Raw genomic sequence first — 15,345 nt, forward strand, 5'->3', positions numbered from 1 at the left:
CCTGATCTTAGCTCATGACACAGTCTGTCAGGTGATGAATGTCCCCGTTCGACATTTTATAATATACTCTGGCTATAAAATGTAAGGATGGCCTCAGAAGTACACATTTGAGGATCACCTCCACGTGAAGGATCTTTCTTTTAACATTTGGCCGTTTAGACATGAATTTGGACTCAATTTAAGCATCAGCTGGCCTATGAGATGTATTAAGGCCCTTTTCCCCCAATGCACCACTCAGACCTGCGGACTTGACAGCCAGTGAAGTCAGTTGCAGGCGGGCCGCCCTCCTCCAATAGGAAAGCCTCTAGCGTTTTACTCCCTCCAGGCGCCTGCATGTTTCTAGTAGGTAGAGCGCCTGTCGTGCCAAAAGAGGGTCATTTGTTATTGAGGGCCTTCTGTGTATACGATTGTGTGGCGAACAGGGCCCCTTGGCTCAGAGAGTTTGTACTTCTTATTCCTAGTTTATTCGTTTTTCTCTTTCAAGTAAGGAAAAGATGTTGAATTTCCGTCTTCTCAACATTAAAGACAATCATGTAGCCTATGGTGGGGCCACACAAGATGGCCATTCTCTTGCTCTCTGTAGGTCCCTGGCTCAACCAGACCCTGCTTCAGGCACACGACTATCCAATCCTTCTAATTACAGGGCTAAATCAGTAACCACCTATGTGCTTGCCTCCTGCCCCAGGGGCTCGTTTCCCTGGTAACTGATGAGCCAACTGGAGGTCAGTTTCCCTATAAATGGAAGCTTCCCTCTACCCCGCAAAGCAGAGATTGTTGCCTGCACGCTGGGATGTCACTCCAGGACCTGGCTTTGGACTTGTAAGATTCCCCCCATCCTCTATAAACTGTTGATGTCTCTGTTGCTGTCTCTAGGCGCTTTCTTTTGTCTTGAGGCTGGGCAATTACAAGGCTTGGAGGCCTAAGAGGTGCAGGGCACAACTACCAGGCCAGCCAAGAGGCTGAGGAAACGCCCATGAATGCAGAGAGGTCAGGAACTGAGGATGGGGAACAGAAAGTCATGGGGGGATCCCAAAGTGGCCATCCACTGGCAATGTGGGGCCCTGTGCAGCTGGCTACCCTAAGAGGTATCCCCCCTCCCCATTATATCAACAGGAGCCTGCTAACCTCAGAGTTTTTGTCCAGTTTAAAAATAGCCCCAAGCTCCTAGCTCATTTGACTGCCTGGGGATAGCTGGTGAATACAGACAAAATCCCCCAGACTTAAAATATCTACAAAATTAGGCATACCCCAACACTCCACCCTAAACAGTTACAGACACAGGCTTTAGAGGTACTAGCTCCAGGACAGGCCTGGGACTTGGACATGGCCAGTTACCTAGAAGGGTTTGGGACCTGTGGCAATGGCAAAATTACAAGAGTACCCTTGGGCTTCTAGTCCCCCAGCAATGGAGGGGGGCAGAGCAACAATACAGTCTGATGAAGCAGCAGCTACATGCAGTCAGCAATGTGTTACAGCAGGTAAAAGACATTAAAAAAGGCCTGAGTCATGGAGCAATGCACAAAAATACTACCTGGGGTCTAGAACAGCCATGCATGACAAACAGGACCCCCATGGACATCGACGGTGACCAAGAAATTCACGTTACCAGCCATGAAGTTCAAAAATGGGCTGATAGAAATGACACTAGCATTTTCACCTGCCTTACAACCCCACTGCTGCCAGGGCCATTGAAAGGATGTTAAGGACTACTTAACAATTATGATGGGAATCCTGCTCTCAGGTGGAGCAGGAGGCTAACTGGAGCCCTATGCATCAAACATCCCAGGAGCAACTGTCCCAGTGCCTACGTCACATTAACCAAGAAGCAATTAGCGCCACCCCAGTTCAGCTGTTGACCACAGAAGGACCCTTGCCAACTGTCGGTCAGGACAATAACTCACTTTTGCCCATTGCCACAGTATCTACCCCCAGGGGAGTACATTAGAAAATGGCCCTGGGACTGGGAGGTAAGTCTCAGGTGATTTGGGTTTACCACCCTATAGGAAATAAGATTAGGAAGAGTCTTAGAGATTTCACCTCTCCTACCTGCCCCACCTAAGACTAATGAAGTAATTACTCTGGACCTCTCCAGGAAAAGGCCCCTAATTTATATTAACCCTCTGGCCTGTCAGACCGCCTCTCCAGTATTTAGCATTGGCTGTGGGGACTGAGGGTGGACAGGTGGTAGGGAGTTGCAGGTCAGGACAAAAACCACAGGCAGAGGTGTTAATATCTCAGAATGCTGATACCAATAATGTTTTGCTTAAGGGTCATCCCTGTATTGTGCCTCTTAAATATCTTAGCATTTCATCCCTAGTCTGAATAGAAGGAATCTGTTCACAGACTGGGGGACAAGAGTGGCCTCACTGCACTTGAGTCTTAGTGCTGGGTCTATGGGGAGATGCCAGTGCCATCCTCCTCTTGACTCCATGAAAACCTGACCCAGTAAGTGCCTGGCTTATTCTTGCTACACTTTAGCTGCTGCACTCTGCATCATATTTGTGGTATCTGGTTGCAATGCCCCCTACATACCTGACCCCAGGGCTATCATGGAAGAGGCGGGGTACCAAGATTGTAAAGGTCATGCAGGGTGTGTAGGAGCGGAGTGTGTGGTCAGGCCAAGTAAGATGGCTGTTCTCTTGCTCTACATTCATTCCTGCCTTGACCAGACCCCGCTTCATGCACTTCACGCACATGACTATCCAATCCTTCTAATTATAGCACTAAATCAGTAACTGCCTAGGTGCTGGCCCCCTGCCCCAGCTGCTCATTTCCCTGGTAATGTGATGAGTCAACTTGATGTCAATTCTCCCTTATAGATGATAGCCTCCATCTAACCCAGTAGTGAAGGTTGCTGCTATACACCGTGGAGTGTCCCTTCAGGACCTTGCTTCGGACTTGTAAGATTCCTCTATGCACTGAACTGTTCCTTGGTTTTCTAAGGCTGCACCTGTGGCACATGGAAGTTCCTGGGCTAGGGGTTGAATCGGAGATACCAGCCCACGCCATGCAACACCAGATCCTTAACCCACTAAGTGAGGCCACATCCTCACAGAGAATATGTCAGGTTCTTAACCCATTGAGCTACAACGGGAGCTCCTAAACTGTTAATATCTCTGCTGTCTCTGGACTCTTTCTTTAGTCTTGAGGGTGGGCAACTACAAGGCCTGCAGGCCTGCAGAGTGCAAGCAACATACAGCTTCCCTGAATTAAAAAATCTTTATTTTGCCTTCATTCTTCAAGATAACCTGCTGAGAGGAATTTGTTGGGAAGAAAATTTTAGTTTGACACTGACATTTCTCTCCTTCTCAGTACTGCCATTGGCAAACCCATGGTCAGTCTAATCGCTGTTAACCTGTAGGTAACACTTTCTGTGTGGCTGCTTTTATGGTTTTGGATTTGTGTACTCTGCCATCTTCTATATTGTGTCTAGGTGGAGATTTAATTTTATTTGTCCTATTTGGGATTTATCAGGCTTCCTGGATCTGAAGACTGACATACTGTATGTGCTGTGGAAATGTCTTTAGGTATAAACTTCTTTAATACTGCACCTACCTATTACCTCTCGCATCCAGGAATTTGAGTTAACAGCATATTAGACTTCTCAGTCTTCCATGCTCATTTCATATTTTCCACTTGTCTGTTGCATTCTGTGCAACTTCTTCAGACCTTTCTTCGAGTACACTAATTTTCAGCTATGCCAAATCTGCTGTTTAATGTGTTTCAGGTTTCAGATTCTAATACCACATGTTTTTTCCCCTAGAAGTTGTATTTGGTCATCTTCCAAACTGTCGAGCTATTTTGGAGCATTTCTTAACTTTTCGGTACTCTTATTTTCTAACACACTTGTTGTATAGTATGTATCTGATAACTCTGGTATCTGCCCTCCTTGACCATTTGTTTGAGCTGACTGGCTCATGGTGGATTTCTTTTACTTTGGGTAAACACGTGATCTTAACACTTGTGGAAATTCTTTGAAGCCTGGATAAAAGTATCCCAACAAGCACTTGTTTCTGCTAGGTGCTAGAAGCCTACCTTCTTAGTGACATCTTAAATCACTGCCTTGGATATTTTTGTTTTGTTGTATTTCCCTTTTTAGGGCTGTACCCACAGCAAATAGAGTTCCTGGGCTAGGGGCCCAATCAAAGCTGCAACTACTGGCCTACACCACAGCCACAGCAACACCAGCTCCGAGCCACATCTCTGACCTACACTGCAGTTTGTGGCAATGCCAGATCCTTAACCCACTGAGCAAGGCCAGGCATCACACCTGCATCCTCATGGATACTAGCTGGGTTTGTTATTGCTATGCCACAATGGGAACTCCCACTGCCTTGGGGTTTTTGAGGACCACATAGATAATGTGAATTCTGACCCAAAACCTAAGTGAATAGGTACCTAGAGGTTCTTCTTCCTGCTCTCCCCAGAACATTTAGGGTAGAACAGAGAAAACAGAACTTTGGCTCCAATGTTGGCTAATTCCTGTGGATTCTTAGGGTAATTGCCTTACATGTCCCCCAGTGTGTGAAACATTCACACATTGTATCTTAGCATGCTATTCCATGAGGAATCATTACAATCTAGTTTACCATATTCCTGGAACTGGTAGTTCCCAATTTTAATCTGAACTATTGTATTCTTGAAGTAAAGCTCCCTTGAAGATGAAACTGTAACCTCCTATGGTAGGTTTTTTTGATAAGTAGGATTTTTACAACTATGCTCAAAATTAAGATTACTCTATAGTTATTAGTTTTACAGGCTTTGTTATCAGGGACAAGCTGCATCACTAAATTAATTGTATAGCTTTTCAGGTTTTTCCATGCTCTTTTTTTTTTTTTTTTTTTTTTTTTTTTTTTTTTTTTTGTCTTTTTGCTATTTCTTTGGGCCGCTCCCGCGGCATATGGAGGTTCCCAGGCTAGGGGTTGAATCGGAGCTGTAGCCACTGGCCTACGCCAGAGCCACAGCAACGCTGGATCCGAGCCGCGTCTGCAACCTACACCACAGCTCACGGCAACGCCGGATCGTTTAACCCACTGAGCAAGCGCAAGGACTGAACCCGCAACCTCATGGTTCCTAGTCAGATTCGTTAACCACTGCGCCACGACGGGAACTCCCCATGCTCTTAATTTCTTGATACAACATAAGTTAGGAATTACTTGGAAGTTTAAAAGAATGCCTAGAGGAGTTCTACTGTGGTGCAGTGAGTTAAGAATCTGACTGCAGGAGTTCTCATTGTGGCTCAGTGGGTTAAGAACCTGACTGGAAAAAAAAAAAAAAAAAGGAGGAGTTCCCGTCGTGGCGCAGTGGTTAACAACTCCGACTAGGAACCATGAGGTCGCGGGTTCGGTCCCTGCCCTTGCTCAGTGGGTTAACGATCCGGCGTTGCCGTGAGCTGTGGTGTAGGTCGCAGATGCGGCTCGGATCCCGCGTTGCTGTGGCTCTGGCGTAGGCCGGTGGCTACAGCTCCGATTCAACCCCTAGCCTGGGAATCTCCATATGCCGCGGGAGCGGCCCAAGAAATAGCAACAACAACAAAAAAGACAAAAGACAAAAAAAAAAAAAAAAAAAAAAAAGAACCTGACTGGTATCCATGAGGATGGGGGTGTGATCCCTGGCCTCATTCAGTGGGTTAAGATCCAGTGTTGCTATGAGCTGTAGTGTAGATTGCAGATGAGGCTCTAAGCCCACACTGCTGTGGCTGTGATGTAGGCTGGCAGCTGTAGCTCCAGTTTGACCCCTAGCCTTAGAACTTGCATATGCCGCAGGTGCAGCCCTAAAAAAAAAAAAAAAAAAAAGGATTTCCTGTCGTGGCTGTGATTAACAAATCCGACTAAGAACCAGGAGGTTGCAAGGTTCGTTCCCTGGCCTTGCTCAGTAGGTTAAGGATCTGGTGTTGCCGTGAGCTGTGGTGTAGGTCGCAGATGCGACTCGGATCCCATGTTGCTGTGGCTCTGGTGTAGGCTGGCTACAGCTCAAATTCGACCTCTAGCCTGGGAACCTCCATATGGCGCGGGAGCGGCCCTAGAAAAGGCAAAAAAAAAAAAAAAAAAAAAAGAATCCAACTGCAGCAGCTCAGGTCACCGTGCAGGTTGGATCACTGGCCTGGTGCAATAGGTTAAACGACCTGGAGTTGTTGCAACTCTGGCTTGGATTGAATCCAGCCTCTTTCCCCCACACCCAGTATTAACTTCACTTTTTCTATTGGTTACTAGCGAATTGAGGTTTTCTTTCTTCTTTTTTCTTTTTTTTTTTTTTGAGATCGGGGGGTTATGCCCATAGCATATGGAAGTTCTTGGGCCAAGGATCAAACCTGCACTACAGCAGCAACCCAAGCTACTACAGTGACAATGTGAGATCCTTAACCTACTGCACCTCAAGAGAACTTTTTTTTTTTTTTTTTTTTTTTTTTTTTGCTTTTTAGGGCTGCCTCTGTGGCATATGGAAGTTATCAGACTAGGGGTCTCATCGGAGCTACAGCTGCTGGCCTACACCACAGCCACAGCAATTTGGGAGTCGAGCTATGTCTGCAACCTACACCACAGCTCATGGTAATGCCGGAACCTTAACCCCACTGATCAAGGCCAGGGATCCAACCCGCAACCTCATGGTTCCTAGTCGGATTCATTTCTGCTGTGCCACGACGGGAACTCCACACAAGAGAACTCTTGATCCAGGTTTTCCAATTCTTCATTCATTTCCTTCCATCTCTGTTTCTTTTTTTAAATATTCATAAAGATTTAAAGTTTTAAAATCATCCTCTTAGTTATATAATCTCTCATTCCTAGATAAAAGTATTTATTCTCTCAGAGGCAACTTATGATCTTCAGGCTTTCAGCTTGTCACAGTTAGGTAAGATGTTAGCCGTGGGCTTGCCATATAGCCTTTATACAAAGCAATGAAATATGTTGCCTTTATACTCAACTTTTTTTTATCATGAATAGATAGCAGGTTTTGTCAAATGATATTCTACAATCTATTTAGATCGCGTGATTTTTTTTATCCTTCATTTTGTGCGGTGTGTCACAATGATTGGTTTGCTGATGTTGAAACATTTTTGTATCCTTGGAATAAATCCCACTTGAGCATAGTGTATGATTATCTTAATGTATTACTGAATTGAGTTTGCTAATATTTTTGTGGATTTTCATCTTGTAGTGGCCTTGTCTGGTTTGCTAGCAGGGAAATGTCTGGAAAAATTAGTTTGGAAGCATTCCCTCTTAAATCTTTTGGAAGAGTTTGGGAGGGCTGGTATTAGTTCCAAAGTATGACTCTGTACTAAAGACTGTACACAACTTACATATAGTGTTAGCATCATGATTTTCTATCATCTCTAAGGAATGTCCAAAAAAAAAATGACATTAAACTGCTAGGTTTTTAAAATTTTTATATTTCTAGTTTTCTTGTTAAACAGCCTGTTCAGTTTTAAGTTTAAGCTTGCCTTTGTCCAAAACTGTATTACTCTGATTTATATATATCCTATATCCTTTTTGTCCATCTCAAAAATTCAGAAGTAATTAGTGTTCCTACTTCTTTCAGGTTTGTCAGTTTCTCTAGGCAGTTCCTGTTCTATTTTGAACCCATATGACAAAGATTCATGACTACTTTTCTTATACAGACATTCTCAAACCCATTTTATCCCCTTTGACAAATTTTGCCTTGATTTTTACTTTTTTATTTTTTTAAAAAGGGGCAGGGGGGAACATGGTTGGATGCTGGCTTTATCCCAATGGACATCTTATTTAAATAGCGTGCTTGCCAGTCCGAAAACATCTGTGCTAGGTTGTCTGTCTCTTTTGCATTATGCTTTGTCTCATCTTCCTCCTCCGGCAATTGGGAGAGTAATCTGGTGGTACCTTTTCAGGAAGAACCCATGGATGGTGTAGTTTAACCCTTGCAAATCTTGAATTTTTGGTGCCTTCATATAACTTGACTTCACAAGCCAGAGTGGACACAGGATGCAAATTCTCAAGTGTGCTACAGCAAAAAGCAAAAGGACAGCAAGAAATGGAGCCAGATCCGAGTGGGACTTGTCAGCTAAGGTAAGAAGCTTAAACTTTATTCAAAGCTATGGAGCTAGCAAGGGACAGCGTTGTCAAATCCACCCTTGAGAGAGAACATGATAACAGGATATGAGAGCAGATTTAGGGACCCCAAGATATAAGAAGACAGGAATTAGCAATTTCACACATCCAAGAGGAACATGAAGGCGGAAAGAGAGGGGCGGCAAGGAGAGCAAGGTGGCATGATACTGGGAAGGAAGTGGGCAGGGAGCCCACAGCAGCTGTGGAGGGACTCCTCACTCCTTGCCATTCCAGAGGAAATAAAGATCTAACACAAAAATAACCCCCCAAAACATGAGTTTGACTGCATAAGTGTCAAACTTCAGGAAAAATTAATATAGAAAAACAAGAAACAAATGACAAGCCTGGAAAAATTATTTGCAGCGCATGACCTAGTTGCTTTAACATTCAGAGAGCACATGCAAATCACTAACAAAAAAACTAGCAACCCAATAGAAAAACTAGCAAAGACTAAGTGCAGGAGGTTGCTGAAAAAAATTCAACCTCACTTGATTAAATAAGTGCAAATTAAAACAATTAGGTACCTCTTTTTGCCTGTTTGGGTTTTACTGTCTTCAGTGTTTGCCAGTGTTAGCAAAAGGTAGAGAAACCCAGGCCTTTTATCTATCATTAGAGAAACCTAGGTCTTTTATCTAGTATTAGAATATGGATTGGTATATTCCAAAAAAGAGGGGCAATTTGATAATATCAAAAATTCAGCTACCTTTAACCCAGCAAAGCTTACTCTAGACTCAAAGTATGAAAATGTCTAAAAATGTGTTCATCAAAGCTTTCCCCCCATTTTTGACCATAGTCTCAAACTGCTGGCTATACTTATCTGTATCAAAGACTGGTTAAATAAATTACAAAGAAATACTATGTGGCCATTAAAAGGAACTTGGACTTTTTGTGGGGTTTTTTCTTTTTCTTTTAGGGCCACACCATACGGGGGTTCCCAGGCTAGGGGTCCAATCAGAGCTGTAGCCAATGGCCTATACCATAGCCACAGCAACCTGGATCTGAGAGTCTGCAACCTACACCATAGCTCATGGCAACGCCAGACCCTTAACCCACCGTGTGACTCCAGGGATCAAACCTGTGTCCTCATGTATGCTGGTCAGATTCGTTTCTGCTGAGCCACAACAGGAACTCTCTGGAACTTTGAGTCTTTAGACTAAAAGATGTTCAAGGAATTAAAAAAAAGTGGTATTCCTGTTGTGGCTAGGTGGATAATGAACCCAACTAGTATCCATGAGGATGCGGGTTTGATCCCTGGCCTCACTCAGTGGGTTAAGGATTTGGTGTTGCCACGAGCTCCAGTGCAGGTCACAGATGTGGCTCAGATCTGGCCTTGCTGTGGTGGAGCGCAGGTCAGCATCTACAGCTCCAACTCGACCCGTAGCCTGGGAACTTCTATATGCCATAGGTACGGCCCTAAAAAGCAAAAAGCAAAGAAGGTAGTGTAGACTGTAGGATATGATCTTCTTTTGGCTTTGTTTAGCTAATTTTAAGGCTACATGTTTGTGTTTGCATTGAAATTGTCCAGAAGGATAGTGAAAGATCTTTAGCTGTAACTCTGGGGAATGGAAATAGGAAAGAAAAGCTTGCCCTTTACTCACTTGTATTTAAGTCTAACATGTGACTTTTACAGCAGAGAGAAATTGGGAAGAAATGCTCTTTTTGTAGTCTAATGCCTACCTACCCTTGTTAACTATCTTCCAGTCACCTCTGCCTAAGCCTCTTGGATCATTCAGCCCCCCTATGCGTCTGCTTCTACCCTCTTATTTGCCTTTGTTTATGCATGAACTATCTACCTAGAGGAACTTCTCTTGTGCTTAGCCCTCCACCTCTGGGTCGAGACCCTGCCAGGCCACAGCTGTCCTGGCTCCTCTGAACCCACTCTCCTTGAGGGCAGTGGCCGTGTCCTTCTCTCTAGTGGCCACGGTAACAAGCATTGTGTCCATTCACAATAGGTGCCCCACAGATGAACCATGGCTCCCTGAGGCACTGTAATGCTATAGTCAAGACTTAACTGTGTTCACACAATTGTTATAAGGCAAGGAAACAAATACTGTCCTTCGGCAGCAAAAGGAATTTTTATTCAAACTAAATTTACTCTCGAATTCTACTAGAGTTAAACCAGACCAACTCACTTCTGGCATTTTCTTGTTACTTAAGGTTTTACTGTTTGATATTTGACTTCCCTGGCACTGAAAGGTCATTCATTTAAAGGCAAGCATATAACAAACTTCACATACGAGATTAAAATGAGCAGTGAAGTTTTGCTAAGACACTCAGCTTTATTACTTTTCATTCCCTAAGTACTCCTACTGCTTATAAGGAATAAGCAGCTGGATAAAATCTTAGTTTTCTGTTTTGTTTCTTTTTTTAATAGACCTTTCATCGAAATTTCTTCTACAAATTATCTGAGTAACAGACACTTAGTTCTTTGGCCTACTGTTCTACTTTTTTTCCTTATGTTTTAATCTTATTAGTGTAAGGACAAATCCACATGCTCATAATTAACTCTTCTGTACTATTTCATAAAAGCTTAATTATTGGGAGCTCTTTCTTTCACTTGAAAAGGAAATAACCAGAGACTATTTCCTTCTACCCCCAAGTCACTATTTTTTTCCAAGAGCTCACTAGATTACTCTCAAATCTATTTCTATTAAAGTGTTACCCATGGTCTAGGCAATGTGGTTATCTAGAGAAGACTGCTTTGTTCATGTTAAGACCATGGCCTCAATCTAAACCAACTATAATGGAAAAAATAAAAATCATTTAAATAAGATAAAGATAGCAAATACTCAAAGGAAAAAAAAAAAAAAAAAAAACACAATAAACCATGGCCCAATGTGGTCTGCTAAGCTTTTTGTAATACGAAAACTAACCACTCCACACTTTCCACATATGGACAATCTGAGCCAGCCAGGGGTCAGTGCCAGGATTTGTATATAAGAAAGATGCAGGATTGGCATCCATGCTAGAAGAGAGGGTACTGGGCAGGGACTGGGCCTGCAGCCATGTTTGCACAGCAAGCATGCTGATCTTACTCAGACCATGTATTATAAAACAGTAAGAAAAACCAACCAAAGACTTAAAGCCTATATATACTGTCGCTGCAACTGTAATTTGGACTGTACCTTCCAAGTTAGATCTATATCGGTCAAGATATAAAGCCTGGAGATTCTCACCATGTGGAGGCAAGTCCTACAAACTGTTGTCTTATTCACCACACTGTCATACTTACCTAGCAAGTTTGCTGAGGCCAAGAACTTGCTTGTTAGGAAGATAACCGATATGGACCTTCAGAGAAGAGACAGAGATCATGAGCTAAGTGAAAACACGGAACTTCACTGGGACAAAATAAGGAAATGTCATACAGTACAGTTACTATGTCATTCAACACAACTTTAAAACATCTAGAAGCTTTAAGACATAGAAAATGAAGCAGTTACATAAATGCCTTAACAGGGAAAATATATTAAGAATGACTATTAATGACAAATTTGAAGTATACCCATGGTATTTCCTGGTGAAGTTACTGTTAATTTTGTCTATGATAGTGCTACTCTGGATAAGTAAGAATTTTGTTTTTGTTTGTTTTTTGGTCTTCTCAGGGCTGCACCACAGCATATGGAAGTTCGCAGGCTACGGGTCAAATCAGAGCCATGTCTGTGACTTAGACCACAGGTCGCAGCAACACCGAATCCTTATACCCACTGAGCGAGGCCAGGGATCGAACCAGCATCCTCATGGATACTAGTCGGGTTTGTTACTGCTGCACCTTGACGGGAACTCCATGTAAGAGTATTTTAGAGATGTGTATTAATAATTAATAATGAAGAGTCATGTTGTCTATAATATTATAATAATATATTGAAGGACTTCTAACTTTTTAGGTTGAAAATCAAATCAGTCTCTTTTATTGCCTTTTTTTTTTTTTTTTGTCTTTTCTAGGGCCACTCCCATGGCATATGGAGGTTCCCAGGTTAGGGGTTGAATCGGAGCTGTAGCCTCCAACCTATGCCACAGCTATAACAACGCAGGATCAGACGCATCTGCAACCTACACCACAGCTCACAGTAATGCCGGATCCTGAACCCACTGAGGGAGGCCAGGGATTGAACCCGCAACCTCATGGTTCCTAGTCGGGTTCGTTAACCGCTGAGCCATGATGGGAACTCCAAATCAGTCTCTTTAAAAAAAAAAAAAAAAAAAAAAAAAAACCTTCTTTTAGAGAAATATGCTGAAAGAAAAATGTTATCTAGGATTTAGTTCAAAATAATGCAGTAGGAACGTACATAGAACAAGATTGGTCCTTTACTGTTAACTGTTGAAACTGGTTGATGGGAACATGGAACTTTTATAACCTAATCTACCTGTTCTTACATGTGTTTGAAATTTTCTAAAATAAAAATTTTAGAATTTTCTATAAAAAAAAAAGCTTTAAACAGAGATAGCACTATGGAAAGTAACAGAATATCTTTTCTATCAAAGGAAATCGTGGTTACTCCATTTTGCTCCGGTTTCGGCTGAAATGCCTTCCTGCAACCCCTCTCCTTTTTCCCTCTTCTCCCAGTAACAACTGGTTTCAAATTAGCCAACTGAGAAGAACGTGTGCCTTGACCTGACCAATGGGAAGGGGACAGGTACATCACCTGCATTAGGGATAAATAGGGAGGGTCTTTTCTTTTTGTGTGTGCTTTTTGAGTACCCGCGCCCTTCTGCAGAAATAAAGAGGCTTGTCAAGATCTCCCTGTGTTCATGTGTCTCATTTTCCGACATCGACGATCCAAGCCATGTCCCCAACACCACTACACACACATCAGAACACTAAACTAAAAAATACCAGAACATGCCAAACGTTGGTGAGGATGTAAAGTAACTAGGATGCATGAGAGCATGCGAAATGTAAACTGGTCCAACCAACTTGGAAAACTCAAAATCAGTATTTATGGGAGTTCCTTGGTGGGTTAGTGTTAGGATCTGCCACTTTGACCATTGCAGCCCGGGTTCAATCCCTGGTCGGGGAACGGAGGTCCCACATCAAGCAGCTGCAAGCATCGTCCAAGAAAAGCAAAAACAAAAAACAAAACCCTAAGTCAGTGTTTAATAAATTCACTTGTGTCTCTGAATTCCACTCCTAGGTATACTCCTAATAGAAAAGCATGTGAGAGGAGAATCAAGATGACAGAGTAGGAGGACGTGAGGCTCGCCACCCCCACACACATCAAAATCCATCTACATGTATCAATCTCTGACAAAGGAGGCAAGAACATAAAACGGGAAAAAGACAGTCTCTTTTTGGCAAGGATTGCTGGGAAACCTGGACAGCTGCATATAAATCAATGAAACTAGAACACACCCTCACACCATGCACAAAAATAAACTCAAAATGGCTTTAAAGACTTAAAATACAAGACAGGACACCTTCAAACTCCTGGAAGAGAACATAGGCAAAACACTCTCTGACAATAACCTTACGAATATTTTCTCAGGTCAGTCTCCCAAGGCAGGAGAAATAAGAGCAAAAATAAACCAATGGGACCTAATCAAACTGACAAGCTTTAGCACAGCAAAGGAAACCAAAAAGAAAACAAAAAGACAATTTACAGAATAGGAGAAAACAGTTTTGAATGATGCAACTGACAAGGGCTTAATCTCTAGAACACACAAGAAACTTATACAATTCAACAGTAAAAAAGCCAACAACCCAGTGAAAAAAATGGGAAAAAGACCTGAATAGACATTTCTCCAAAGAAGATATACAGATAGCCAACAAGCACATGAAAAAAGTGCTCAACATCCCTGATTATTAGAGAAATGCAAATTAAAACTATCATGAGATACCACCTCACACCAGTCAGAATGGCCATCATTAATAAGTCCACAAATAACAAATGCTGGAGGGGGTGTGGAGAAAAGGGAACCCTCCTGCACTGTTGGTGGGAATGTAAGCTGGTACAACCACTATGGAGAATAGTATGGAGGTACCTTAGAAAACTATACATTGAACTACCATATGACCCAGCAATCCCACTCTTGGGCATATATTTGGGCAAAACTTTCCTTGAAAAAGACACATGCACCTGCATGTTCACTGCAGCTCTATTCACAATAGCCAGGACATCGAAACAACCCAAATGTCCATTGACAGATGATTGGATTAGGAAAATGTATGTATACACAATGGAATACTACTCAGCTATAAAAAAGAATGAAATAATGCCATTTGCAGCAACATGGATAGAACTAGAGACTCTCATATTGAGTGAAGTCAGTCAGAAAGACAAACACCATATGATATCACTTATACCTGAAATCTAATATATGGCACAAATGAAAAAGAAACTCATGGACTTGGAGAATAGACTTGTGGTTGCCAAGGGAAAGGGGGAGGGAGTGGGAAGAAGTGGGAGTTTGGGGTTAATAGATGCAGACTATTGCCTTTGGAATGGATTAGCAATGAGATTCTGCTGCGTAGCACTGGGAACTATGTCTAGTCACTTATGACGGAGCCTGATAATGGGAGAAAAAAGAATGTATACATGTATGTGAAATTGGGTCACCATGCTGTACAGTACAAAAAAAACTGTTTTGGGGGAAATAACTATTAAAAAAAATTTAAAAAAAAGAAAAATCTATCTACGTGTAGAATAATCTGCACAGAAAACCAACTGGAAACTGACAGTTGATCTCCTATATAATCAAAGCTGCAAAAAATATCTCCACATAACCAGGTAGAACAAAAGAAAAAAAGATGGCATGAGAATGGAACCAGTGTCCCTGGGAGACAGCTGTGAGTGAGGGAGGGCCCACAGGGGCAGATCCTCGCTCTGGGAAGTTCCCTTGCTGGGATTTCTGGTTGGACACACAAGGAGCTAGAGAGGCCTGGCCTCTGCTCTTGGAGTGCACATGTGCTGCAAATGTATGTGAAGAAATTTTTGCTGAAAATTTCTGATACCTAAAGAAGGAAACATATCCAGGTACAGAAAGCACAGAGAGCTCCAAATAAGATGAATCCAAAAAAACCCACATCAAGATACAGAATAATTAAAATGGCAAAAGTTAAAAGAATTATAAAAGCAGCAAAGGAAAATGTCACATACAAGGGAAGCCTCATAAGGCTATCAGCTGATTTTTCTGCAGATACTTTACAGGTCAGAAGGGAGTGGCATCATATATTCAAAGTCTGAAAAGGGAAAAACCTGCAACCTAGGATACTCTACCCTGCAAGAATATTCTTTAGAAAGAGGCAAAGATGGCATTCCCATTGTGG

The 15,345-nt window shown here is 42.5% G+C and overlaps 1 protein-coding gene and 1 long non-coding RNA gene across 5 annotated transcripts in view; one reads left to right on the plus strand and one right to left on the minus strand.

Moving 5' to 3' along the window:
• The window catches only part of LOC106509117 (uncharacterized), a 66,038-nt gene extending 58,040 nt beyond the window's left edge, over positions 1–7,998 (plus strand). For both annotated transcript variants that reach the window (XR_002346956.2, XR_002346957.2), the window contains exon 3: positions 7,862–7,998. This is a non-coding gene — a long non-coding RNA (uncharacterized LOC106509117). The remainder of the gene's footprint in view (positions 1–7,861) is intronic.
• GCH1 (GTP cyclohydrolase 1) overlaps positions 1–15,345 on the minus strand; it is an 83,372-nt gene that overhangs the window by 33,037 nt on the left and 34,990 nt on the right. For 2 of the 3 annotated variants that reach the window (XM_084981615.1, XM_021102249.2), the window contains exon 3: positions 11,314–11,369. In XM_084981615.1, coding sequence (XP_084837741.1) covers positions 11,314–11,369 — 56 coding nt within the window. Of the gene's footprint in view, positions 1–6,710; positions 7,975–11,313; positions 11,370–15,345 lie in introns of those variants that run through there. The other variant, XM_021102253.2, reaches the window with a different exon arrangement.

This window comes from Sus scrofa, chromosome 1, assembly GCF_054392235.1.
Source record: "Sus scrofa isolate SSC_HxYL_T2T_F1_AM1 chromosome 1, Sscrofa_HxYL_maternal_Yorkshire_Landrace_v2.0, whole genome shotgun sequence".
Lineage (NCBI taxonomy): Eukaryota > Metazoa > Chordata > Mammalia > Artiodactyla > Suidae > Sus > Sus scrofa.